Raw genomic sequence first — 25,228 nt, 5'->3', positions numbered from 1 at the left:
AGGCTGTAATCTGAATGATTTATGAACACACACACACAATGTGAAGCCTGTGTGTGTCACACATTCCTAGCACATGGCAACAGAAGCTAAATATAGAGGCGGTAGAAGAGCTGCTCTAGAACAGCGAGCCACAACATTAGGAACACCACTAATCCATCAGAGACTAGACCCACCTACACACACACAATTAATAATCACAACTTTAAATCACAGCAGATCAGAGGGTCACATGGTCAACATTCATGTCAGCATTAGAATAACGACCAATCAAAGCATTAATACAGGAAATAACAAAGGAACTGTGTGTTTTTGTTATGATTTTGTGTATTTTTCTCTCATTTTGTGTATTTTTGTCAGTTTTAATATTTTGGAGTATTTGTGCTGTCTTTTTGTCTGTTTAAAAATATTTTTTTTGTGTATTTTAAGTCATTTATGTTTTTTGTTTTAAAATAATTTTTGTGTATTTTTGAGTTATTACTGTTAGCATTTTGTCTGTTTTATAATAATTTTTGAATACTTTGTGTTTTTGGAGTAATTAATATAGTTTTGTCTTTTTTTAAATATTTTTTGTATATTTTTAAATTTTGAGTATTTTAATGTTGGCGTTTTATGTTTTAAAATCATTATTGTGTATTTTTGGAGTAATTAATGTTGTCATTTTGTCTGTTTTCAAATCATTATTGTATCTTTTTGACATCATTTTGTGTATTGAAGTTGTGTGTTTTAAAGTCTTTTGTGTGTATTTTTGTTTTTGCAATTGGAAAATGTTATTTATTTTGTATATTTTTCTTGTTTCTTTTTTCATTGAATTTGTATATTTTCCTTTCATTTTGCGTATTTTTGGAGTCTCTCATTTCTATCGCTAAGGTCGTGGCTCACATGGTAGAGACATCATCTCCTAATCCAGAGGTTGTCGGTTCAATTCTGTGTCGCTCGGAGTGTTTGACCAACACTGTGCAGTTGCTTTGTGAAGCAACTTTTATCAGAGCGGGGCCACAAAAATGTGATTGTCTGGACCATATCATAAACATTTGTTAGCATCTAGAATAAAGACCAATCTGAGCATTAACACTGAAAATAATTCAAAGTTTTGTCTTTGTAGTCCTTTTGTGTGTTTTTTAATTAATTTTGTAATTTATGTCTTTTAAGTCCTTTTGTATATGTTATTGTAGTCTTTTTCTTTAAGTGGTTGTTTATGGTGTTTTTATTTTGTGTACTTTCTGTGTAGTTTTGAGTGTTATGTCGGGCTTCATACAACTTCCTTTTTTTCATAAAACTTCCAACTTCATGTATCACAATTTTGTTTTGGGAGCCGCATGTGGCCCCTGGGCCGCCACTTGCCTACGTCTCTTTTAGGAGTAATTTTGTACATTTTTACTCCCTTTAAATGTGCTATTTTGTTTGCTTTTTGGGACGTTGTTTTGTCTTTTTGTGTATCTGTCATTTTATGTTTACCTTTAAAGGGACGCACACGGCAGACGAACGCAAATCCCCTGGAAAATTAGCTACGTTAGTTGTTTGGCTGGACGTGGATGACTGTTCATCATAGGAATGGGATCCACACAAGGTTCCTGCTGCTTAACAGAAGGTTTTCCTTGCCGCCATGATGAATTCATGTTGGGTGTGGGATACATATGTATGTGTATATACGTATATATGCATAAGTGTGTATCCATAAAATGAAGAGTCCGTCCTTAAGACTGCTCTACTGTAAAGTGTCTTGAGATACCATTGGTTATGATTTGGCGCTATACAAATAAAAGATTGATTTTTGGTGATAAAAACCAGTATAGCTATGTTTTAGCAGTTTTTAGGGATTTACTGTAACTTTACTTTAAAAACTTCTCAGTTATGATTGTGAGTGAATGACGTTTGCTGAGAACCTGTAAACTTCCCGTGCAGAGCTCAGCACAAAGCTGTTGTGTATTTGCGTGCACAGCTGAGTGCTGCAGCAGGAATGTGCGTCTGTCTGCGCCTCACGCGCTAAAATAGCCGCAGTGCTCCGTCAGCACAGCTGCTCAGCCAATCAGGAGGCTCGGATTACCCACTACTGTCGCCGCACATCAACTCCCATTACAGAATATGGAAGAGCCACTGCACAGACTGTCCTACGGCTCTGGATCAATGCAGGTGGTCTCAACCTATCGGTCGGGGCCCAGCGAGGGACGTTGGAACGTTTCCAGTGGATCGCAATCATTTGTTCCAAAATTTAAGATGTCGCATTTCGAAACTGACTAGTATTAGATCACGACAGGTAAAACACACAATCCGACAACAAACATACACACAATCCGACAACAAACATGCACACAAAACGACTCCAACACCAAAGATTAGAAGAAAACACAGAATAACAAGAAAAATCCACAAAGTGACTCTGAAAACGCCAAACAATGGAGAAAATACAAAAAATTGAGAAATTAAATACACAAAACGGCAAGAAAAACAATCTTTTTTTTAAAACCACAAAATGACCCCAAAAACAAATGATAAGAAAAACATAATAAACTAGAAGATAAAAAATATGCAAAATTAATACCAAAAAACAACTAGAAAAACAAAACATTGACTCCCAAAACACACCAAACAAGAAAAACGCAAAAGCTACACAAAACAACTCCAAAAATACACAAGATGACAAAATATGACCCAAATCAATATTCCCTTTCTCACGATAACAACAAACAATGAGAGGCTAAAAATATCAGGATGGCAACATTTATCTGTCGACCTTTATTATATCAGACTTAATACAAAATCTAATTAAAAAACTATTTTATTTTAGGGCTTAAATACTGAAAGCAGGAGGACAGTATTTAATAAACACGATAAACGTGAAATCTTCAGTCGTTCAAAGTGCAAAAAATATTTTAGTTTTCATGGAAACAAACGAAAAAAAGTCTGCAGACGAGTGACTGTTTTAAGAAATTATCTTTTTTTTATTTCTTAAACTTTCTTTAGACGATACATTTTCTCATTATTTGAAAATATCTTCTTGTTGCTGGTTTGTTCGGTAACTTCTGTCCGATAATCTAATATAGTTTCTCTTCGGGAAAATAAAATGAAAGAGAAAAAAAAAAAAAAAAAACATCCATCGTCGTGTTTGTTTCCAGGTTCTGCTCCGAGGGAGCGATCAGGGCTCCGGTGAGGAGGAGTCGCTCTCCTCCACCTCCTCCACCCTGAGGGAATCCAGCTGATGGAGAACTTTACGGTTCCTCTGAACGTTCTCCATAGATCAAAAAAGTGACAGCGAACTTCTCCCAAATGAACTCACTGTTCCTCCACAATCCGACCAGAGGAGGAAGAACCAGAACCAGGACGGATGCTGGTCCTCAGACCTCCTCCTCGGACCATAAACCCACTCACTCGGAGGATAAAACACCAATGTTTCCCTGCACATGAACTTTGTAACGCCACGGACTCTGTTAGCTAGAACAGCACGATATGTCATGCACTTAATCTGTCGTCTTTTTTATCTTTTTTTTTTTTGCAAAAAAATCCCCCTCGCTGTCGGCTCCTAAACCTGTGGTTCGGGACCCGGGCTCAGTCTTCGTCCATGTCGTCGCCCTCGGACTCGTCCCTGCGCTCGAACACCTTGTCCCGCTGCCGCTCCTGGATCTCCTTCATCTCCTCGGCGTAGCGGCTGAAGGCTCCGCCGAACTTGGCCCAGGCCTTGAAGGGGATTGTGATGGAGTTCCGGTAGCTGGGCTTCACCTCGCTCAGTCGCAGAAACACGCCGTACTTGTTGGAGCCCACGTCGAAGAAGAACCGCTTGGAGTCCACCATGATGGAGGTTCCCTCCGGGAGTTCCCCAAAGCCTCCGGCCGCCGGGGACTCGTCCTCCTCCCCGCCGTAGTCGTCGATCAGCTTCGCCAGGGCGTCCCGGAACTCGATTAATCCTTGAGCCGGGAGGGCGATTGTCTGCCCGGACAGCACGCCGCCTGTGGGCCCTCCCACTCCGAAGCCCGGGCCTCGGTTCACCGTCTGCCGGATCCGGAGGAACCGCCCCCGCTGGTTCTCCTTCAGGTCCAGGTAGTATTTACGGTTCTCCCGGACCAGGAACTCGCTCTTTAGGGCTCGTCGGGGTGCGCCGTCGTCCCCCACGGAAGCCTGAGCGATTTGCTCCGGGCTGCTGGGCCCCAGCTGGGCGTAGTGCTCGATAAAGTCCCCGAGGTAGTCACGAAACTCGGCCGCTACCGACAGCGACAGCGTGAGCCGGCTCTTGGAGCCTCCGGCCCCGACCTCCGCGATCTTTAGGAAGCGGCCCTTGCTGTTCTGCTTCACGTCCAGGTAGAAGCGTTTGTTCTGGATGTCCAGGCGCTTGGAGGCCAGCTCCTGAGTGTCCTGGTCCCGCTGGAAATGCTGGAAGCCGCCGCGCTCGCTCCCACTATCTGCATCCGCCATCTTCAGCTCCACCATCGGCTTCTGCCTCTGTGAGCTCCGGCCGCTCAGCGCTACCCGCAGGGACGCCTGCGATTGGTCAAACCGCCCGTCACTCTCCGAGGTTCCCACTGCTTCAGCTCTGCCATTGGTCGCCTCATCTGTTAGACACGCCTTCCCAGTTAGTCACTCCTTACCCATTGGCTAAAACTGAGGTTAACTTTACGTAAAGCGTTGAAGCGTTTATCCACTGATTTCGCCTTTAAATGGGTCTTATTAATGAATCTATTTATTACTAAAGCATTAATTACTAATAACAAAATAAATAAAACTAAGACTTTATTAATTATTCAATGGGTAAAAGCTATGGTCGCTACAGCATATCAAATATACAAAAATGATTGGAAAAAAAATAAATCCATAAATCATACATTTTTCATTAAAATTACAGATTAGTTTAAAATATATGGAAGCGTATTGCATTCGCTTGAAAAAAAATCTCCTGAATAATTAATTTTTTTTGGTTTGTTTTTGAGCTATTTCTTTGTTTTTCAGACACGTTTTTTCTTCTCTCTTTTGGAGTAATTTTTTTTTCAGTTTTTCGGGCCATTTTTATTTATTTATTTTTCTCCGAAAAACAGTGAATGCAACACACTTCCTTCAAAATCAATGTTTAAATAATTTTAAATAAGTTGAGCATTTAAATGTTTCTATGTCACAGTTTGTTAGTTTTAAAACAGTTCAACTTTAGCTGCTTTAAATTTTCTGATATTCCCTTTGTTCTTCAGTGATGACATTTAGGGACATTTCTTGAATAAATTATAAATATAAAAATGAGCAAATCTTCAATCCTGGAGTATTTTGTTCTTCTTTAGAAACGAGACAAAAGTTTAGATGAAAGTCGTTTTATTCTTTAAATACACAAGCTATAGTTAGAAAGTGTCAAGGAGCGCCAAAATAAAGCTGCTGGAATGAATAAATAAAGCATTTACATTGATATAAAGGACACTCTCTTTAGACAGCCAAAAAAAACCAAGAAAAAAAAAACATGGGAACAATCACCCACATCCCAGAATAATCACGACTCAGCAGAAAATCCTAATGAACATTTTACACGACTTTGAACTTCGTGTTTGTCTGTAAAATTTCAACGTGGTGTTTTTCTTCTTACAATTGATCAGGAAATCATTACAAAGAGGAAATAAAGTCAGATTCTGATCATAGAATTGTGACCACATGTTATAATAACCACTGATGATGTCATGAGACCCAGAGATACAGCTTTTATTGATCATTTATTATCTGCAGTGCAAACAGGACGAATTTATTCTATATCTTATTTCACGAGTTTCTTTTAAAGTGTGCATGTGTGTGATTAAAAATGACTGCCATCAGGTGATAATAGCATGGGAAAACTGTGCGTCCAAGCAAAAGTTGTGGATATTCATTAAATTTATGTATTTGGAAAGGCTGAGATATTTAATACTGAATTACTTGGTATTTTTACACAATGATCCACGTTTTCTGTATGTTCGACTTAATCCTACAGGCCAAATATGATGCTCTAAAGGGCCAGATTTGGCCCCTAGGCCTTGAGTTTAACACGTGTCGTACACGCTGACATGGTTATTATAATTCTCGTTTCCAAATTTTGTAAATGGGTCAATGACGTGACGCCTAAATATTATGTCCAACTGAATTTCTTTTAGTTAAAAAAAAGGTTTAAATGTATAAAAAGATACTAAATATGCAGTAACTTAGTATATACCGTACATGCTCTTTTTTTTTTAAATGTCACTAAATGACTGCAAAGTGTCCAAATATTATGTGATGCGACTGTCTACCATCTTTAAAATTACATTAAATCTATTCAAATGTATTTGCTGTTATATTATAGTCCAAAATGTACAAGTATTTCTATATTTATTTCTATCATAATATTCATTTAAACCTTGCCTGATGATGAACATTTTATTAAATACGTCATATATATTGACATACTGACTTTTCAGTGCGCGTCTTTTTCTGTTTTGTTATATATTTAAAATAAACTCTCACATTAAATCCTAAAAACGCGTCAAGACTCAGACGGTCTCAAATAACCAACAGTTATTTCATTCTATGTCCTTTTGTCTCATTCCTTGGTGTTGCCTGTCATTTTGTGGGTTTTTCCTCTCGTTTTGTGTGTGTTTGTTGTCGATTTGTGTTTTTGAATTTATTTTCATTTCTCTTCTCGTCATTTTGCATATTTTTTGATAAACATTGTGTTGTGGTTTTTGGAGTCATATTTATATCAACAATTTTTATATATTTCTGTCAATACATGTATTTTTGTTGTCATTATGTATATTTTTTCTCATTTTGTGTATGTTTGTAGTGTATTTTTGGTTGTTGTCATAAACAACATTTTTTTATACTTTTCTGTCATTTTGTGTGTTTTTAAACTCATTTTCTGTATTTTTGCTGTTTGTGTATATATCTGTAAATTTTTTGGGTTTAATTTTAGGAGCCGCACAAAACCAGACTGAGAACCGCATGTGCCTCATGTCTGTCTGATATAATCTGCTTTAAGTCGGTATCTGTTGAACTGTATTTTCCATATTTCTGGAACAAAAGCATAAACGTGAGGGAACATTAACCTTTAATTTTGTCTGTTTTTGACACCATCAGGGTTTATATTCTAACATTCATGTTAATTTAGAGTCGTTTTATTCCCATTAACGCTACATTTATTTACATTTTTCTTTGACCGTCCATCAAACCTCCCGTTAAAGTACAACATCACCTATAAAAATATTCACTCTTTTTGTGTTTTTGTGTGTTTTCTTTAGTTTTTTTAAACAATGACTTGAAAAATAATTCAGAAAATTTCAAAAACAAAAGCTTTGATACATTCTGAGCTGACGTGCACCGCGTCGTGACACCAGGACACCAATCAGAGCCGTCCTCATGCATGTAGCACACGTCAGTCCACGAGGCAGGCATTAAATTAGGCGTTAGAATGTGACGCAGCTTGTTCACATGTTGGATTGAAAATGGAGAGGGCGGGGGATGATGATGTCAAACTAAACAAGGCGTCGGTCAACATCTGAGGGAGCCAGAGAAGCTGGTGTCAAATTACAGAAACTCAGGTCTGAAGCTGGAGTTAAATTACCAGACACGTTTGCAGCGAGATCTCAGTGAGGGAAAGGATAAAACTGGTCCCTAATTATGGGAACCAGGGCTTTCACACCAAAAGCATTTATGGAGGAAAGTGTGAGGCTGGAGTCAAATTACAAAAGCCAAGAGAAGGGTGTCTCCATCATCTCTGTAGGTGGGACTTTTGGAGGGAAAAGAGGTGAGGCTGATGTCAAATTACCAAAGCCTGATCATGCATGATGAGGCTAGAGTCCAACGGCGTCAACTCAATGCTACGTGTTTTAAAATAGAAATGTATGTTAAAGTAACGCCTTAACCAGATGGCGAGGCAGGTGTCAAATCACAAAAATAATTGCTGCAAGTAGAAATTAAGGAAAAAGATGAGGCTGGAGTCAAACTACATGAAATATGAAGCACTTTAAGTTGATGATGGGTATATTTAAAAAAAAAAAAGGAACCAAATTCCAACAAAAAGAGTTTAAATAAAAGCTACGATTTAACCAGAGAGGCAGGTGTCAAATTACAATCAACCGCTGCACGTAGAAAGGCGGATCTTGAAGGAATGATATGAAGCAGGCAGTTGATTTTAAAACAAAATTAGTGAGGCTGGGGTCAAATTTCGAGTCCTCAAGGCTGGTGTCAAATGACACAGGATGTGGTGCACAGGGTGATTTCAGAAGGTCAGAGCGCCATGATGCACGTTAACAGAAAGGGGCTAAGTCTGGGGTCAAATTACAGGAGCTTGGAAAGAGTCAAACAAACAGAAAAACAGCATTTTTAGCCCCGCCCACTTTAGCAGTGGTCGATTTAAGTGTTTCTTGGTGATGCTGGTGAAGGAAAAGCTCCTCCATCCATTCCACTGGTTCCCACCTCTACCTGTACATTACCATGGTCCCCTCTGGAGGCGGAGCTTTCTCTCAAAGCCCCGCCTCCCGTTAGATGACATGTGTGATGTAGAAGCTGAACTCTACGTCCATGGCGCTCTGCGGGACGCCAGCGCTCCCTCCGTGGAGGACGGGGATCAGAGCTCCGTCCATCTCGTTCATGTAGCGCTGAGGGAGGAGTCGGCCCCCGCAGCCCGCCTGGTATTCAACCTGTGGACACAAGAGGGCGCTGTGAGAAGTGGGCCCGTAGCTGCTCTGAGGAGGCCCTCAGTGGTGCCCCTCACCATGTCCGCCTGCGTGGAGAGGCGGAGCCACAGAGAGTTGATGCCGCTGGACGTAAGGATGGAGAGGTGAGGCGTCAGAGAGCTGCACGTGGCCAACGCCACTTCCTTCTGGAACACGGAGCAAGACGACAGCACCGAGGAGAGGCTGCGATCACATGACTTCAGCTGGTAGAACACCTGACAGAGGTAGGACACACACGTCACATGACCAGGTGGTTGTTTTTTTGTCTTTTTAATTAATTCAAAAAAAAAATGAATGAAACATATTAGAAATTTAGATCTTTGTAAATTTGATGTGATTTGGAAGTTTTTTTATTCTGTAAGTGTTTTTGTTATTGTTTCGCATCTTTCTGGAGGAACTTTGTGTATTTTTAGTGTCCTTTTGTGATCATTTTTATCTCATTGTTGTGTTCTTGTAGTAATTTTTGTCATTTTGTTTATTTCTCTTCACTTTATATACTTTGTCATTTTGTGTGTTCCTGTCATTTTGTATATTTTTTGAGATCATTGTGTGTATGTTTGTCATTTTGTGTGAATTTTTTGGATTTATACTTTTTTGGGGGGGCTACACAAAATTCAATCGAGGGCCGTCAGCTTCTCAATGTCTGATCTACAACATGCAGGACAGGAGATCTCCAGGACCAGACTTGGGTTTACGACATGCTTTACAAAACCACAGTCTGATTAAAAGTGTGCGACTGTCGTAATGTGACACATCTGAAGGTTTTTAATCAAACGGAGGTGGGTGTGGTTAGCGCTCACCTCTGTACATGTGATGGAGAGACCGTTGCTCTCAAACTCAGTGTCCTGCTGCATCCGCACACTGGGAACGCCGTCCAGAGGTCGACCATCCACACCACTGACTTTACTACAGACACACAACACAACACAACACAACACAACACAACACAACACAACACAACACAACACAACCATTAGGCCTCCTTTACTGGAATGTAAATACAACTGATAAATTGAAATAAACAATATTCAAACATCAACAACGTGTCTTTGTGATGTTACATTTTCACCACTGTGTGTGTGTGTGTGTGTGTGTGTGTGTGTGTGTGTGTGTTTACCCCGTGTTAACAGGAGAGCTCGTGTCCACCCAGCGGATGCTGACGGTCTCTCTGATCTCGCCGCCGTCCGTCTTCCCACAGGCGATGTGGAAGTCCGTTTGCTCCCTGAAGGCAGAGCGCAGAGACTCCATGGTCTCAGGAGGGATTTGAACCATCAACCCGTCTGAGGAAAAAAAGGACGACAGTTGACATTTCACCTCCTCCCAACAAATAACAAGTCAATCACTACTGAAGGTTCAAACAGAGAAACACATCCTTATTATTGCACCTACACATGTCTGGCGTTGCTGATGCTGTTTATCAATAGTGTCATCCTGGACTGGGAATCTTTGGATTCCATTACGATCACAGGGACTGTGATTCCATGATCAATAAATTACCGATGAACATTTTGAGAACATTTCTTTGTTTCTCTCTGTGATCACTGAGGAAATGCTGATTTATAAACTTAGTCTTTACATTCAGACACAATCACATCTTTCTTTTGTTTTTCTAACAATGTGACGCTAAACTGTTGATTTGTTGTATAAATGCATCGCTACTGATGTTAGCATCGTTAGCTTCCCGATGTCATGATGCAGCCGTTAACTATATAAATTCCATGATCTAGAGACCATTAAACAGCCACAAGTTTTATTTTAATATACTACAGCCATCCCAGGGGCTCAACTTAAAATAAAATAAAATGAGTATAATATTATTAGTAGACATTGGTAATTACATTTAATAATATTATATTAATTTGATTATTTTAGAAGTTGAGCCTCTGAGATGGCTGCAGTATATTAAAATAACTACATACATGGTGTTTACTGAATTTAGCTGAAACTGATTTGCTTCTGTGAATGTTCATGTGCTTTTTCTTTTTCCTCTTTTTAACAGAAATTGACAAAGCAGTTCATTTAAAATAAACACCAGAGACCTTTCACACCCCAGGAGGGTATTTTAATTATACTTTCTCTTGTGCAAAGAAGTCTTTAAATAAAGAAATGTTCAATACATGTTTCAATGTTAACAAGAGATGGTTTGAGATCCTTATTGCATGAATAGCAGCATTGATCAAGTGATGTTAAATAATCGTTACCTGAAAAAATAATCGCCAATCGTTTAAAAAGATAACTGATTGAGACAGCTTAACAAGCATCATTGATTCAGATACGATGAGGTTCAATTTGACTTAGTTCCTTTTAGTTTCTGTGGAGTTTACCTTCAACGATGCTGGACTTGGCGATGAAGCCTGACGAGGCCTTCAGCGCTCCGTTGAACACCACAAAGCTGGCTCCGGTCACTGCAAACCAAGCACCAGGAGCAGGTGAGTGAAATAAAAGAGCAGGATTTCCTCATGTTGTCACAAACACACGTTAAAGAGTTACCTTCAGTTATTAATGTGATGAGTTAGATTGTACCCAATAGTTTCAGGTTCAGGTTTATTGTCCCAATGAGTCAGAGCAGGAATAAAAACATCATTTAAAGCTGCTGGAGGACAGCCTTTTTAATCAGATAAAGACATAATGTGGACCTCAGAAATGAATAGATCAAAGATCATTTGATAAGAAAGAAATCCCCTCATCACTTCCCCTCCCAACCCTTAAATGGACTAAATGATGAAGAAAAGATGGAGGAGAAAACAGCATGAAGCCCCTCTTTCTCTCTGTAGAGAGCTCTGATTTCCCACACCACAGCTAAAGACGTCCCCCTCCCAAAAAAATAAATAAAATAAAAAGTAAAGCTTTGCATCTTTGGTTCATTTCTCAGATCAAAGTGAAATTCATTAAAGGGGACATGTTACACCCATTTTTCACCTTTTAAAACAGTTCCCTGTGGTCTAAATGATATATCTGTGCTGGGGTTTGGTCAAAACGTAACATGAATCAAGCACCAGGGGAGGTTTTATGTTTTCCCTCCCCCTCCCCCTCCCCCTCCCTTCTGTGGGAGAAAACAGCGGTGCAGCCGTATCAATATGAACCTGAGTCCAACCCTGAGGAGAAGGCTCTCCCGAAGTAGTACGTCAACCAAGACTTCAGGGAGAAGTTTCTGAATAGTAAGTTATCAACTATGGTGCGTCGCAGACTAGTGGAGGGGAGGGGATTTTCTTTCCCGATTCAACTTGTGATGTCACAAACTGAGAAAATTTGAAACGGAGCACTCTCCTCTGTGTTATAACACTTACACAGACCACAAACAAACAACTGGATGGTTTTATTTCACATATACATACCGTATTTTTTGGACTATAAGACGCACCGGATTATAAGGCGCACTATCAATGTGGGTCTGACCGGGTCTATTTTCATACATAAGGTGCACCGGTTTGTTGTTGTTGTCATTATTATTAAGGCTAATTAACAATAATTATAAACAGTGTTCAGGTTTAACACAAAAAAAAAAAAAACATTACACTCACTTTTTCAGTTCAGTATGTTGAAGCACAGTAATGGTACATATCACTCCACGAGGCGGCTGACTACGGTAGCCCTGAAGCGCCAAAAATCCATCAAGTGGTGCAGCTTCAGAGTTTACCAAAGTTGTACTAAAACATTTTGACATATTAAATTCATACATAAGGCGCACCTGATTATAAGGCGCACTGTTAATTTTTGAGAAAAATAAAGGATTTTAAGAGCGCCTTATAGTCCGAAAAATACGGTATTCATGTGTGTTCAAAAACACTGCAAAAGTGGATTTTTCATAATATGTCCCGTTTAAACTGGTTAAACTTCAACAACTTAAGGTAATGGGAACACCTGAATTTCAAAAAAAAAAAACCACTCAAATATTGCTAAAAATTTTTTGCACTTTCATTTTAAATGTGTCACAAAAGCTCAATGGAAACACTTTTTCGAACTGATACGTCACAAGACGTGACGTATAATTGCGAAAAAATGTTTCCATTGCTGTTAATAGCATAATCAACAACAACAAAGGAATGCAGAGTGTTATAAGGAGGTTTGGAGCGTCCATCTACAGTTTCACTGGACTTCTCCGGAATGGAAACGCGCTCAAAACACAATTATACTTTGTCGAAACTTTAGAAATATCGCTTTTATTTTGGAAAAAACTGTAATGGAAACACAGCTAGTGATGCACACATTGTCAATTCTAAATGTGCACAGCCCAATAACATGTATTTGTTTATTCATCTCTTCATGCACTGATTCAAAATGCCCATTTCTGTGGTTTTAGCTACAGTAACAGACACGATGCAGAGCGACTCACCTGTGCGGGTCTTCCCAGGCCTGCTGCTGGCCTGGGTCTGATAGGTTCCATCCTGGTTCTGAAAACACACCAGGTGAGAGTCGGCCGAGGAGCTGAAACCGGCGCCGATGCTGACCACGTGCTCGTTGGACGTGTTGACCACCTTCTGCATCTGAAAGGCCAACAAACTCCTTTTAAAATCAATGTTTTGTGTGACTTTGGAGCCATTTTTTTTTTAACTTTTTTTTGACATTGTGTCTGTCCAGAGGCCGTTTTATATTCCTTTCACAGGAGAAGAAAACATGACGAGGAACCTTTGCACTCTGAGACATTTGACCTTTTATTGTCTGATAAAGTAAAAACTACAAAAAACACAACAAAACAACTACAAATGAAACGCTAAGTGCATTTTATTTGTTTAAAGGCTACTCGTTGCAGTAAATACACAAAAATAATAATAATTCTTTTAAAAAAACTACAAAAAACATGTATTATGAACCCAAAAAACACACAAAGTAACAGAAAAATAAACAAAGGAAAGCAAAACGCATAAAAACACACAAAAACAACTGAGAATTACAAAAACAATTGCTCTAAAAACACAAAAATACACACTAATGACATTAAAATACACAAAATGACATAAATGACTCAAAAAACACATAAATACACAATTTCAAAAAATACACAAAAATATTTTAAAAACACAAAATGACAACTTAAATTACTCCAAAAACACCCGCCCCCACATGCATATGAATTCAAAAGCACACAAAATGACAGAAAAATACACAAAAAACACAACAAAAATACACAAAATGACTGAGAATTACACAAAAATACAAAGGAAAGCAAAACGCACAAAAAACATCATAAAACAATAAAAATACAAACAAATGACTTAAAACACACAAAATAAAAACATAAATTACTCCAAAAACACAACAAAAACACACAAAAATGACTGAGAATTACAAAAACAACACAAAAATGCACACTAATGACATTAAAATACACATGATGCCATAAATGACTCCAAAAACACAAAAATACACAAACTATTTCAAAAATACACAAAAATGTTTTTAAAACACAAAATAACACAACTTAAATTACTCCAAAAACACACAAAAAACACATGCATATGAATAAAAGCACACAAAATTGCAGAAAACTACACAAAAAAAATGCACACAGGTGACTTCCAATCACGAAAATGACTTCTTTCAATGAGTCTACACACCAGGTAAACCAGTTTGAATGACTGTCACCTCATTGAAGCTGCTTTTAGGGACGTCGATGTAACTGTGGCCCATTTCCATGTGAATCCTCAGGCCTTCCACCACTGGGAGGCTATACTGGTAGTTCCTCAGATCCTGGAGGGAAACCAGTTCAAATCAACATCGCAAATCTACGCAGAAAAAAAATATTTTTGGAGCGAGAAGCCCCGCCCCCTCAGTATCTCAATGAATCACAGTTTATTTGGTGACATCACAACAAGTTACTTACAGCCAGTAAATTCATGATGGTGTGTCCCGTCTCCCGATACACCGAGTCCCGAAACCGAACACTCACCAGCGCAGTGGGATACACTGAAGGGGAGGAAAAGGACTTTTTAAATGGATTTATTTTTAATCCCAATGCAGCTTAAAATGCACTGATTCTAAAAAGGACTGCAAACAAAGTTATTATTTAGCTTTAAATACAGTTAATTGTCATAACAGACAAAGCTGTTGTTTTTACAGTGTATGAAAAAGCCAACAGAGGAAGTTTCGAGGCGAATTGTTCCTGTTTTGAGGTTGAGACACTATTATGTCAGAAGACAATCACTTTAATAAAGGAGAAAACATATTATTGTCATATTATAAAATAATATATCAGACAAGGGCAACATCCAGTCCTCGGTCCCAAAATAAACACACAAATTGACTCCAAAATTATACAAAATGAAAGAAGAAATACACAAAAGGACAACAAAAATCAATAAAATGACTAGAAAAATCCCAAATGTTTTTAGGTTAATAATTTACATACTAAACAACAATTAAAACCACACAAAATGACCAATAAAAACAAATAGTAAGGCCAAAAAGACAGAAAAAAATAGACAGAAGGGCAACAAAATGATCACCGATCAGTGAGTTTAAAAAAAACGATCACCGATCAGATCATATGAATTCAGGTTGTTTTTTTTTTTTTTTTAGGTACAGGTACCACCTGATATAGATTCACAGAAAATCAAACGCTACCATGTTTTATGACCTAAACCCAGCCTAGTGACTGTGAGGGAGTGGAAGAGTTGAAGAATTTCCATCAGGACCTGAACATAACATTGCACGCACAGAAGCGTCATGGCTCGGCTTTCTAAAATGCGATGCAGACCGAGCACTAGCAGGTGTAAATGTGAGTTAAATCATTTAATTTAGTCCCTGAACAGCAGCTGCGTCGACTACAGAGAGTTGGAGATGAAGCTGTGGAGGCAGAACACACTGGAACTACGTGAAACCTCCATTAGCATTAGCATTAGTGGAGCAAAGACATACAGTATTTCCTGACTGTGTGTGAGTTATAGTCCATATGCAAAGGTGTACAGCTGAGGACGGACGGACGGACGGACGGACGGACGGACGGACGGACGGACAGACAGACAGACAGACAGACAGACAGACAGACAGACAGACAGACAGACAGACAGACAGACAGACAGACAGACAGACAGACAGACAGACAGACAGACAGACAGACACTGGGGAAGAAGTCCAGTGCTCAGCCGCTTCGCTCCAACCGACATTTACACCGTTCACTCATAGGTTTTCACCTTTGTGCACAAATGCAAGAAAAATAAAGCTGTGTCACGTAAAGCAAACAACTCTTCGGTGTAAATGAGACGATAAAACAATGCAATGGGAGAATTTACAGAAATGATGTCACTGATCGGATCGGCGAATTAAGACTTTAAAGCCGATCACATTAATTGTATAAAATGCTAAATATTGGCCGATCCGATATAACCGATCAGATTGGTATAAAGCCTAATAAGAACACACAAAATGACAAACATACCAAAAACAACAACAACAAAAACACACTTGATGAGGCCAAAAACACATTAAGATTTTAAAAACACACAATAAGACAAAAAGACACACAGAAAGGCAAGAAAAACACTAACTCTTTGTTATTTCCTCTCTGATTGGTCATTATTCTAATGCTGACATGAATGCTGATCATGTGACCTCAGATCAGATACAATCACGTTTGTGGCCCCGCCCCCTATTGATAAGTTGTCCATCTCTGTAATATATCATTTCTTTACATATTTTACATCTCTAATGATACAATAATATACTATTAATGGTATATTTTTGGTTCATTTGAAACATAATTATTCATTTCATATTAAGCATGTAAAAAAGTGTGTTTGTGGTGAATATCCTGTGTGTAAAAACAATGACGTGTTGTTTTTGTAAAGTTTAAAGGAGAGAACGGAGCTCAGTGAAGGTCACGTACCGTCGTACTCCAGCCCGAGCCGCAGGAGCAGCCTCAGAGGGAATACTTTGGCCCAGGGAACCTCCATCTTTAGGATGAGCAGTCCAAACAGGAAGGGCGGTGGCGGGAGAGCCAGGCCGTCCAGCGGCTGGAAGGAGGGGCAGAAGAAGAGCACGCCGCCGTGTTCCTTACTGCCCAAGAAGCTGCTGGTGAACGTCACGTTGTCCAACTGCTCCACGAACTTCCCTGAAACACAAACAGATACAATTCCAAAAACATTAACAAAAATACAAGCAAATGATTTCAAAAACACAAAAACCCTGCAAAACCATAAAAAACTACAAAAAACACATACTTCTGACTCAAAAAATACAAAGACAAAATACAGTAGCACACAAAAGGATAACAAAAAGACAAAAATGACTCCCAAAAAACAAAAAAAATACACATAGGCAACTCCAAAACACAAAAAAGACTGAGAAATACCCCAAAATACACACAAAGGACTTTAAAACACACAAAATGACATAATTACTCCAAAAACACACAAAAAAAATGCACAAAATGAGGACAGTAAAATACAGTTAAAACCCTCCAAAAACACATACAGGTGCTGGTCATATAATTAGAATATCATCAAAAAGTTGATTTATTTCAGTAATTCCATTCATAAAGTGAAACTTGTATATTATATACATTCATTTCACACAGACTGACATATTTCAAGTGTTTATTTATTTTAATGATGATTATAACTGATAACTAATGAGAATCCCAAATTGAGTATCTCAGAAAATTAGAATATTGTGGAGAGGTTCAATATTGAAAACACCTGGTGCTCTACTCTCATCAGCTATTTAACTCAAAACACCTCCAAAGGCCTTTAAATGGTCTCCAGTCTAGTTCTGTAGGTCTACACAATCATGGGGAAAACTGCTGACATGACAGTTTTCCAAAAGACGACCATTGACACCTTGAACAAGGAGGACAAGACACAAAAGGTCATGGCTGAAGAGGCTGTCTGTTCACAGAGCTCTGTGTCCAAACACATTAATAGAGAGGTGAAGGGAAGGAAAAGATGTGGTAGAAAAAAGTGAACAACCAATACGAATAACCACGCCCCCTGGAGAGGATTGTGAAACTAAACCCATTCAAAATGTGGAGGAGATTCATAGAGTGGACTGTAGCTGGAGTCAGAGCTTCAAGAACCACCAAGTACAGACGTATGTAAGACATGGTTTCAGCTGTCACATTCCTTGTGTCAAACCACTCTTGAACTAGAGACAGCGTCAGAAGCGTCTCGTCTGGGCTAAAGACAAAAAGGACTGGACTGCTGCTGAGTGGTCCAAAGTGATGTTCTCTGATCAAAGTACATTTAGCATGTCCTTTGGAGATCAAGGACCCAGTGTCTGGAGGAAGAGAGGAAAGGAACAGAATCCACGTTGCTTGAGGTGGAGTGTAAAGTTTCCACAGTCAGTGATGGTTTGGGGTGCCATGTCATGTGCTGGTGTTGGTCCACTGTGTTTCCTTAGGTCCAAGGTCAACGCAGCCGTCTACCAGGAAGTTTTAGAGCACTTCATGCTTCCTGCTGATGACCAACTTTATGGAGATGCAGATTTCATTTTCCAACAGGACTTAGCGCCTGCACACAGTGCCAAAGCTACCAGTACCTGGTTTAAGGACCATGGTATCCCTGTTTTTGATTGGTCAGCAAACTGGCCTGACCTTAACCCCATAGAACATCTATGAGGTATTGTGAAGAGGAAGATGTGAGACACCAGACCCAACAATCCAGAAGAGCTGAAGGCCACTATCAGAGCAACCTGGGCTCTCATAACACCTGAGCAGTGCCACAGACTGATCCACTCCATGCCACGCCCATTGCTGCAGTAATTCAGGCAAAAAGAGCCTCGACTAAGTATTGATTGTTTTCATCTTCATACTTTTCAGATGGCCAACATTTCTAGAAATCTTTTTTTGTATCGTTTTAAGTAATATTCTAATTTTCTGAGATACTGAATTTGGGATTTTCATTAGTTGTCAGTTATAATCAACATTAAAATAAACACTTGAAATATATCAGTCTGTGTGAAATGAATGAATATAATATACAAGTTTCACTTTTTGAATGGAATTACTGAACTAAATCAACTTTTTCATGATATTCTAATTATATGACCAGCACCTGTACTTATGATTGAAAATACGCACAAAAAGACTGAAAAATACACAAAAGGACAACAAAAACACACAAAAATGACTCCAAAAACACAACACATTATTTGAGAAATACACAAACAATTATTCCAAAAACGCAAAAATACACACAAAGGACTTTAAAACACACAAAATGACATAATAAATGACTCTTAAAAACAACAAAAATCCGCAAACTGAGGACAGTAAAACACACAAAAACCCTCCAATAACATTTTGAAACAAACAACAAAAGCCCATGCATAAAAGTGCAACATGACGCAGAAATCAGTAAACCCTGGAACGAAATTTAAGCAATTTTGAAAAGATAAAATGTGTATTTCTAATTAAGCAGCCTTTCCTGAATAAAGCGGTGAATACCTTTCTGTGCGTCCTGGTAGATGCTGAGAAAGAGTGAGAACAGATCTTTAGGCAGAGTTTTCTCCTCTGGCAAACACTCCAACAGGAACACCACCTCCTTCTGTCCCACAGCCTGAAGCCCATTGGAGCCAAAGCACCAGCACTGCCTGTTGGAGTCTGAACACAAACCAATAAAAAAACTGCTAATGGAAACAACTGAATTTAGAAAAAAACACTCAAATATCGCTAAAAAGTTTTCACACTTTCATGAGGCAGCGAAGTCTCACAGGATGAGGTTTCACCAGAGTTACGAGGCTACAGAACGTGTTTCAATGGAAACGTATTCAAAGACATAATACTTTTAGAAATATCACAATTATTTAACCAAAAACTGTAATGGAAACACAGCTAATGTTGCATGATAAACAGTTTTTTTAAACTTCTTTCATGGATTTATTCAAGCACGTTAAACCCATAATTCCACCTCCATAACTATTGATTTGACACTGGTGTGGATGTTAATGAGCATTTTGAACTTTTAATGACAATAACTTACCATTCTATCCATAATTTGACTTTTAAACAATGAAATTAATCTATTACAGTCTACAGGTAAATCAAAGGCAGTTTGAAATTGTCTTCCCTTGTTTTTAGTTACAGACATATAAAGAATAGATCTGTTCCTAAATGTAGAACATGAACCAAATCCATGTTATCATGCAGTTGTTTAACTGGAAAGAGTGATTTGTGTGTTTTATTGTTTTTGTTTTGTGGTACTTTTGTTGTCGTTTTGTGTATTTTTGTCATCATTTTTATTTGATTTTATTTTCTGTGCAGCGGCCGTTTCATATTCCTTCCAAACATGTTGTGTATCTTTCCAGTAACAATGTGCATTGCCATAAATCTGACGATATGATTTGCATGTCACAATATGATACAGTATATCCTGATACTCAACATCGTAATATCAACAATTACAAATTTCACATTTACAAACTGTAATTCAAGTACAAATATAAAAAACAAATGGTATGTTTATTAAACTGTCAAATGACATTTTTCAAAAAAAAAAAAAAAGGAACATTTTGCTTCTACAACAAATTCTGATTATGTTAAGTTCTTAAACTCTTTAAAAGTGTCCAGTATGTTTTATGAAAATAAAGTAAAATCAACTTCCAGCTAAAATGCATAGAGGAGTGATATAGTTTAACAAGGTCTGATGGTGCGTTCATTGACACCTAGTGAACAAGCGTTTACGTGCTATGCACATGTTAGCGCAATTAAATACATTTCTCGTTAAAAAACATGATCGCACGGTGAAATATCACGATATATTGATGAATCAATGTTTTCTTCCACCCATAGTTTCCAGGTGAAGGTCAAGGAAAGATGACGATGAATCTTTGCGTTCCAGGTGTTGTAGTTGAACGTTATTGGCTCTGATTACAACAGTTTCAAGTTTTCATTTTACAAATGTTTAATAAAAACACTACATGGATTTAGGGAGTTTAGGGTAAAATGACTGTTTATGGTTATCAGCCATAAAAGTGGGACTAAATTTAACTCACACGTGACCAGCTTGACGTTGACGAGCAGGTTGGCGTTGATGATGAAGGTGAGGGGCCGTGGCCCCCCCTCCTCCAGGAGGTGGTGAATCTGACACGGAGCTGGACTTTCCTGAACCACATCTGAGGAGGAAACGTAGAGAAGAATCTGTGACTGATTTAATGACATGATGAGCACGTCAGCATTTAGAATAATGATCGATCTGAGCGTTAACACATGAAACAAAGGCTTTGTGTGGTTTTGTATTTTTAATTTTAATTTTTGTAAATTTTTCTTATTCTTGTTTTGTGCATGTGTATTTTTGGTCTATTAACATTGTTTACTTTTTGTTGTCAATTGTACTTTTGGACCCATTTTGTGTATTTTTGGTGTTGTTTCTGAAGACGTATTGTGTCTTTTTGGTGTATTTTTCTGTGTTCTTGAAAGTAAATTAGCTTATTCTTGTTGTTATTTTGTGGTTTTGGAGTCATTTTTGTGTATTTTTGCTGTTGTGTTGTGTGTTTATGAAAATGCATTGTGTTTTTTTGGTGTATTTTCCTGCGTTGTTTTGTTTTTGTTGTCATTTTGTGTTTTTGGAGTTATTTTTGTACATTTTTGTCATCGTTTTGTGGAATGTTGAGTATTTTTGTTGTTCATTTGTATATTTTTCTGTAATTGTGTTTGCTTTCCATCATCAACATAAAACATAATAACCTGAACATATTAGAGAAATGTATGTGTGTGTGTGTTACCTCCTCTGTCCTCCTCCCCTGTGCTGATGAGCAGCGGTGGAAGCTCGTCCTCGTTGTCAGGCAGCAGACTGGACACCCTCTTCACTAAGGACCCCATCCCACAGAGCATGGAGTAATCCCAGGGCCCTGAAACCGGGGCTCGGACCACGTCCGTGGCTCCAGAGGGATCCGGGGATGACGGTCCACTCACTGCAGGCTCCAAACCCTCCGAGCCAGGCTGGGGGGAGGGAGGACGTTCACACACCATTTCAATCTCTGATCCATCATCTATCTCAGAGGATTGATCAGAAATGTTCCCACACACCTTGAACACAACACTAGAGCTGCAACTAACAATTATTTCTGTGATCAATTAATCTATTGATTATTTTTTTCCATTAGTCATGATTATTTTCAATTTTTAGGATGTCATTATAATCACAATAATGAAAAAAGAAAGTGCATGTGGTCTTGAATAAATTGTAGTGAACAAAAACACTTATTAATTTAAAAACATTTAGGGCCTATGTTACTAATCTAGATTAGATTAATCTACGTTAGCTGGATTCAACTAACCCTGTCAGACAGGAGCTGTACTACAAACATCGATCACCTATGATCACAACAAGCTAATTTAAACTACAGTGATTACAGCATCGCTACATGAAAGGGGTGGAGATTGCAGCGTCTGACCAATCAATGGAGAGAACTGTCAGACTGAGCGTCTTTACAATGAATGGAGGAACAGTTTATGATCTTAAACAAATATAATAAACATAAATCCATGATGACAACAAAGAGCAACAGCGTTAGTGCAGCGCACAGCAGGAGGCGGAGCTTTTATACTGGCTCAGATCTGATCCACTTCATAACTTGGTACCGACCAGGTTGCTGAAGTTTAAAATGATGAATAATTAAAATCCATAATTCAGACCAAAAACAACCCTGTTGTTACAGAAAAGTCAGACAGGAAGCTGCTGATACTGTTAATGTGTAAAAGCGTGAGATTATTTATGATATTAAATGGACATTAAATGGCTCTGCAGTTAAACTTTATTACAGCACACACGTGTTTCTATTCATATAGACCTCTATCACACACACTGGGATGAGAACACATTGTTTAACTGTAGCATGTTCCTGCTGATAATGTCAGCCCCAGCATATGAATAAATGAATGAATAGTAGTGTGACGTAATGAATAAATGACTTCAGCCGTCCGCACACATGGATCGACACACAGCTTCATCAACTGACTGTAAATCAGTTCTTTAAATATAAATCTATATCTTTCCTAAAGGATGTCATCAGTAAATGAAAGGATTCATTTATAATTAATAATCTTCTTTATAAACACAGCTGTCAGATCTGCACCAACCAGGACCTTCTATCAATGGGCAGGTTGTTTTCTAAGAGATCTGATTGGTCAGGAGGCGGGCTTTAGGACTCGCTAACATCCAAGCCAGAGCAAATTCTGGTCGGGACCAGGTTAGCAATTCAGCATTAATTACCATAGTGATTAAGCTACAGCGAGCTTTGTAGTGCAGGACACACTGATTAAAACCTGGAAGTTTGTCCAATAAGAGCTAATCTAGACTCGTAGCTTACCCCCTTAGGGTTTTTCTAGTTGTTTTTGTTCATTTTAGTTGTGCTTTGGTGTATTTTTCTATCATTTCTTTGTTTTTGGAGATAATTTTTGTCTGTCGTTTGTGTATTTATAATATTTTGTTTTAAACAATACATTTGTTTGCATCTGAAAATTTCACTAAATTCTGAGGGAAAAAATTCTGTATTTTTTTTTTGATCGTCTCAGAAAAAAAAAAAAATCATAACCATGCATCACAGAAGAAGCTCTGGTTTTGTGGTGTGAGGTGTCGTACCGTGGGCTGGTCGGGCGTGGTGCCGCTGAACTCCTGTGAGTTGCGGCGGTTTGTGACCGACAGCTTGGTGGTGTCAGCGACCTCGCCGTTGGGCAGGATGCCGTCAGCGAACCACACTCGCTTCTGTTCCCTTGGACAGCCTAAGAGAAAGAAACACAAGAGAAGGAAGGCAGTGAGTGATGTCATTAGAAACAATACGGTGCGCTGATACAATCTATAAATACACAAAGAGGCCTGCAGAAAAAAACAAGACATGATGTATCCTCAGTGAAAGCAAAGGTAAAAATTAATGCAGTAAAACTTCATTGGGGTACATTTATCAATTCATTCTTATTTAATGAGATGAATTTCTGCCAAATGTTATGAGTTCAACGTGTCGATATTGGCTTAAAAGTGGCAGAAATGGGGGAGGGTTAGGGTAATGTAATTTAAAAAGTAGAAAAAATTAGTGCAAACTGGCAAATAATGGGGATGACATATCGTAAATGTAGTTAAATTGACCAAAAATAAGCGTGAAATAAAATTAAAAGAAAATGTGCAAAAAAGAGAAGTGTTAGAAATGGGAGTAATGTAGCAAAAATGCAATAAAAGCAGCAAAAATATGGCAAGAAAAAGTGATGAAAATAGATTAAAATAAAGCAAGTTTGGTGTAGTTGGCAATAATGAGGTAAAATTGTTCAAAAAATATTCTTAGTTTCTTTAACGCATCTGGCGACCCCCTCCCAGTGTCTCACGACCCCAAGGTTGAGAACCCCTGCCTTAGATGATTAAGTTAGATGGATCTATTCAAGATTTTAAAAAATGTATCTCGTCAAGATGCTGAAATAGGCCATTAACTAAAGAGGCGAGACACAACATGTACAAATGAAAATTGCCAATAATATTGTTCTTGTTGGAGTTATTTTTTTTCTTCCACAACACCTTTGTCCTGGAACTCCTCCTGGGCTATTAATGCAGCACTAATGACACGTATGACATCTCATAGGGACAATGTCAAGAATGATTTGTCGACCTTTTTGGAGCCAAAATGTCAAGGTTGCGTCAAGTGTCCATATCTCTGTGAATTTTGATCGTATAAGTTCGATGCTTACATTTATGAAAAGTTCATCTCAAGTGGAGTATTTTATTTCATTGGACAAAAGCTGTATGACCTACCAGGAAAAAGATTGGTTGGGGTCAAAGTTCATGATGTCCCATAAAACTTGGCCACAAATTGAGATCCAGCGCTCAGACTGGTACCATTGAACAACATTTCCTTTCAATGTGTGACCTTGACTCAAGGTCATATTTAAGTTCAAGGTCAGTCTTCTGTTTCTCCTGCATTATAGAACTTGTCAACAAATCCAGATACAGGCTGTAATTTTTGCCAATTTAAATTGAGAAATACGTATTCGTCTTGCGAACACAGGTCTTGCCAAGTTATTAGATAACTTTTTGTTGCTGATATTATGTGAATGTGACTCCAGTAGGGAGGGGGGTTGTTTGTGGTCCAATGGGAGAAAAGTACCATTGTTGTTTGAATGGTACTTCTCAAACAATAATGAAAATTACCATTTTCATTACTGGAAAAAACTGTTTGTTGAATCCAGATCTTTGTTACTGAATCCTTTAGTGCCTTTAGTTGATACGTCACTTTTATTTATTTTTTAAATGAAAAGTTATTCATTGTAAGTAGCTGTTAAGAACTTTAGTAGGATTTTTCTGATTGGCCCCTGGACTAAAACGAATGGAACAGGAATAAAAAGGTTTTTGCTCTGACCCTTTACGAACTGGTTTAGGTTTTTCTATTTATTTCTAAAAGCCCAGTTTCCAAACCATTAACAGGTTGACTGAAAGCACAGAGAACAGGCAGAGCACAAACCGTCGCTGCTGGGTTGTTTGAGGACCGACACCGGCACCATGACAGTGGGCGGGGGCGAGTTGAGCGTGCCGGCGGCTTGGGCCTGTTGCAGGGGGGGGATGGTGCTGCAGTACTCAGACGGGACGTTTGGGTTGGGACTGGAACCGGTCGGACTCATCATCCGCTCCACGGCCTGAGCTGCAGGAGGAACAATGTCTGTTTAACAC

At 38.6% G+C, this 25,228-nt stretch overlaps 2 protein-coding genes across 3 annotated transcripts in view; both read right to left on the bottom strand.

Annotated features, from left to right (window-relative positions):
* Positions 1 to 2,912: 2,912 nt before the first annotated feature.
* purbb (purine-rich element binding protein Bb) lies at positions 2,913 to 4,456 on the bottom strand. The gene has a single exon (XM_028463616.1). It carries the CDS (start codon positions 4,417 to 4,419, stop codon positions 3,544 to 3,546), a length of 876 nt encoding a protein of 291 aa, XP_028319417.1. The 5' UTR covers positions 4,420 to 4,456; the 3' UTR covers positions 2,913 to 3,543.
* Positions 4,457 to 6,798: 2,342 nt separating this feature from the next.
* Positions 6,799 to 25,228, bottom strand: part of zfyve16 (zinc finger, FYVE domain containing 16) — a 34,538-nt gene continuing 16,108 nt past the window's right edge. Inside the window, exons 5-18 of one of the 2 annotated variants that reach the window (XM_028462907.1) lie at positions 25,023 to 25,199; positions 23,162 to 23,301; positions 21,303 to 21,519; positions 20,574 to 20,693; positions 19,027 to 19,182; positions 16,471 to 16,695; positions 14,470 to 14,552; positions 14,232 to 14,336; positions 12,982 to 13,132; positions 10,973 to 11,053; positions 9,766 to 9,928; positions 9,449 to 9,554; positions 8,687 to 8,863; positions 6,799 to 8,612 (exon numbers count right to left, since the gene is read on the bottom strand). In XM_028462907.1, coding sequence (XP_028318708.1) covers positions 8,454 to 8,612; positions 8,687 to 8,863; positions 9,449 to 9,554; positions 9,766 to 9,928; positions 10,973 to 11,053; positions 12,982 to 13,132; positions 14,232 to 14,336; positions 14,470 to 14,552; positions 16,471 to 16,695; positions 19,027 to 19,182; positions 20,574 to 20,693; positions 21,303 to 21,519; positions 23,162 to 23,301; positions 25,023 to 25,199 — 2,060 coding nt within the window. In that variant the 3' untranslated portion in view covers positions 6,799 to 8,453. The remainder of the gene's footprint in view (positions 8,613 to 8,686; positions 8,864 to 9,448; positions 9,555 to 9,765; positions 9,929 to 10,972; positions 11,054 to 12,981; positions 13,133 to 14,231; positions 14,337 to 14,469; positions 14,553 to 16,470; positions 16,696 to 19,026; positions 19,183 to 20,573; positions 20,694 to 21,302; positions 21,520 to 23,161; positions 23,302 to 25,022; positions 25,200 to 25,228) is intronic. The other variant, XM_028462908.1, reaches the window with a different exon arrangement.

Source organism: Gouania willdenowi, chromosome 12 (genome assembly GCF_900634775.1).
Source record: "Gouania willdenowi chromosome 12, fGouWil2.1, whole genome shotgun sequence".
Classification (NCBI taxonomy): Eukaryota; Metazoa; Chordata; class Actinopteri; order Blenniiformes; family Gobiesocidae; genus Gouania; species Gouania willdenowi.
This window is presented reverse-complemented; position numbering and strand designations above follow the sequence as displayed.